At 48.0% G+C, this 2,500-nt stretch overlaps 1 protein-coding gene across 2 annotated transcripts in view; it reads left to right on the forward strand.

The window, feature by feature from the left end:
• The window catches only part of nae1 (nedd8 activating enzyme E1 subunit 1), a 23,864-nt gene extending 22,360 nt beyond the window's left edge, over window positions 1-1,504 (forward strand). For both annotated transcript variants that reach the window (XM_084436697.1, XM_084436696.1), the window contains exons 19-20: window positions 8-57; window positions 269-1,504. In XM_084436697.1, the coding sequence (XP_084292823.1) occupies window positions 8-57; window positions 269-378 (160 nt within the window). In that variant the 3' untranslated portion in view covers window positions 379-1,504. The remainder of the gene's footprint in view (window positions 1-7; window positions 58-268) is intronic.
• Window positions 1,505-2,500: the final 996 nt, after the last annotated feature.

Raw genomic sequence — 2,500 nt, forward strand, 5'->3', positions numbered from 1 at the left:
GCTCTAGCTGTCGTTACGGAGCTGCAGAGCCCCACACCGTGGCGTCCTTCCTCGGAGGTCAGTCTGCTCCTCCCCTAGTAACCAGAACCGTGCGCACCTCCCCTAGTAACCAGAACCGTGCGCACATGTGAAACTACTGTTGTTTCTGGGGGAAACGAGCTCTTAGCATGTGTAATCATCTATGTGTTTGTGTTGGGTTCTATACAGCATATATCTGATATAGTGTGTGTGTGTGTGTGTGTGTGTGTGTGTGTGTGTTTGTTTCTAGGTTCAGCTGCCCAGGAGGCCATCAAGATCATCACCCACCAGTTCGTTCCCTTCAACAACACCTTCATCTACAACGCCATGTCCCAGACCTCCGCAACCTTCCAGCTCTGAACACACACACACACACACACACACACACACACTCCTCTTCATCTACAACGCCATGTCCCAGACCTCCGCAACCTTCCAGTTCTGAATACACACACACACACACACACACACACACTCCTCTTCATCTACAACGCCATGTCCCAAACCTCCGCAACCTTCCAGCTCTGAATACACACACACACACACACACACACACACTCCTCTTCATCTACAACGCCATGTCCCAAACCTCCGCAACCTTCCAGCTCTGAATACACACACACACACACACACACACACACTCCTCTTCATCTACAACGCCATGTCCCAAACCTCTGCAATCTTCCAGCTCTGAATACAGCCATGCGGCACACCCCCCCCCCCCCTGAAGCACAGAAGGATCTGAGTGACTGGTCAGGAACCACTAGTCTTCCGCTAGTTAGTTAGTCTCTCTCTCTCTCTAATAATGATGCAGAGCCTGGTATCTAGCTGAGTGTGTTAGTAATGATGCAGAGCCTGGTATCTAGCTGAGTGTGTTAGTAATGATGCAGAGCCTGGTATCTAGCTGAGTGTGTTAGTAATGATGCAGAGCCTGGTATCTAGCTGAGTGTGTTAGTAATGATGCAGAGCCTGGTATCTAGCGGAGTGTGTTAGTAATGATGCCGAGCCTGGTATCTAGCGGAGTGTGTTAGTAATGATGCAGAGCCTGGTATCTAGCTGAGTGTGTTAGTAATGATGCAGAGCCTGGTATCTAGCGGAGTGTGTTAGTAATGATGCAGAGCCTGGTATCTAGCTGAGTGTGTTAGTAATGATGCAGAGCCTGGTATCTAGCTGAGTGTGTTAGTAATGATGCAGAGCCTGGTATCTAGCGGAGTGTGTTAGTAATGATGCAGAGCCTGGTATCTAGCGGAGTGTGTTAGCTGTGCCCGTGTTCAGGCTGCAGCTGTGTACCTCATCACAGCGCGCTGGACAGACACCATTGTTACATTTTACCACATTCATAAACTTCAATAAATATTTTCCCACAAACCTGCTCAACTGTCTGCTGTGTTATCCGTCTGCTGTATTCACTGTGTGGTGTATTATCTGTGTGGTGTATTATCTGTGTGGTGTATTAACTGTGTGGTGTATTATCTGTGTGGTGTATTATCTGTGTGGTGTATTATCTGTGTGGTGTATTAACTGTGTGGTGTATTATCTGTGTGGTGTATTATCTGTGTGGTGTATTATCTGTGTGGTGTATTATCTGTGTGGTGTATTATCTGTGTGGTGTATTATCTGTGTGGTGTATTATCTGTGTGGTGTATTATCTGTGTGGTGTATTATCTGTGTGGTGTATTATCTGTGTGGTGTATTATCTGTGTGGTGTATTATCTGTGTGGTGTATTATCTGTGTCCATATTAGGAGAGTAGGAGTGTTAAAGGCAGCTTTGTCTCAATATGGTTATTATTCCAATACATTGAAACAGTGTTAACGTGATATAAGCCTGTCTTGCAGTTCTGACCATGACCAGTAGAGGACGCCCTGTCCCATGTCTGAGAGGCCTGTGTGTGTGTGTGTGTGTGTGTGTGTGTGTGTGTGTGTGTGTGTGTGTGTGTGTGTGTGTGTGTGTGTGTTCCTTCCATCAGGCCAGACCAGAGCCAGGTATCATTAGCTTTGTCATGTTAATGAGAAGCTCGTCTAAAACAGCCGCGGTGATGAGCTACAATGCAGCTGTGTCTGTCCCTCAGCTGACCAGGAACACACACACACACACACCTCAGCACCCAGCAACACACACACACACACACACCTCAGCACCCAGCAACACACACACCTCAGCACCCAGCAACACACACACACACACACACCTCAGCACCCAGCAACACACACACACACACCTCAGCACCCAGCAACACACACACACACACCTCAGCAACACACACACACACCTCAGCACCCAGCAACACACACACACACACCTCAGCACCCAGCAACACACATACACACCTCAGCAACACACATACACACCTCAGCACCCAGCAACACACATACATACATATGCCTCAGCACACATACACATGATATAATAAGGGACAGGCCTGCATGGTGAGACTGAAGCCTGTTGTTCCTGAGTCAGGTTTGGGTTGTGAATGCCAGCTC

The sequence above is a fragment of the Borostomias antarcticus genome (assembly GCF_949987555.1).
Source record: "Borostomias antarcticus genome assembly, chromosome: 4".
NCBI lineage: Eukaryota > Metazoa > Chordata > Actinopteri > Stomiiformes > Stomiidae > Borostomias > Borostomias antarcticus.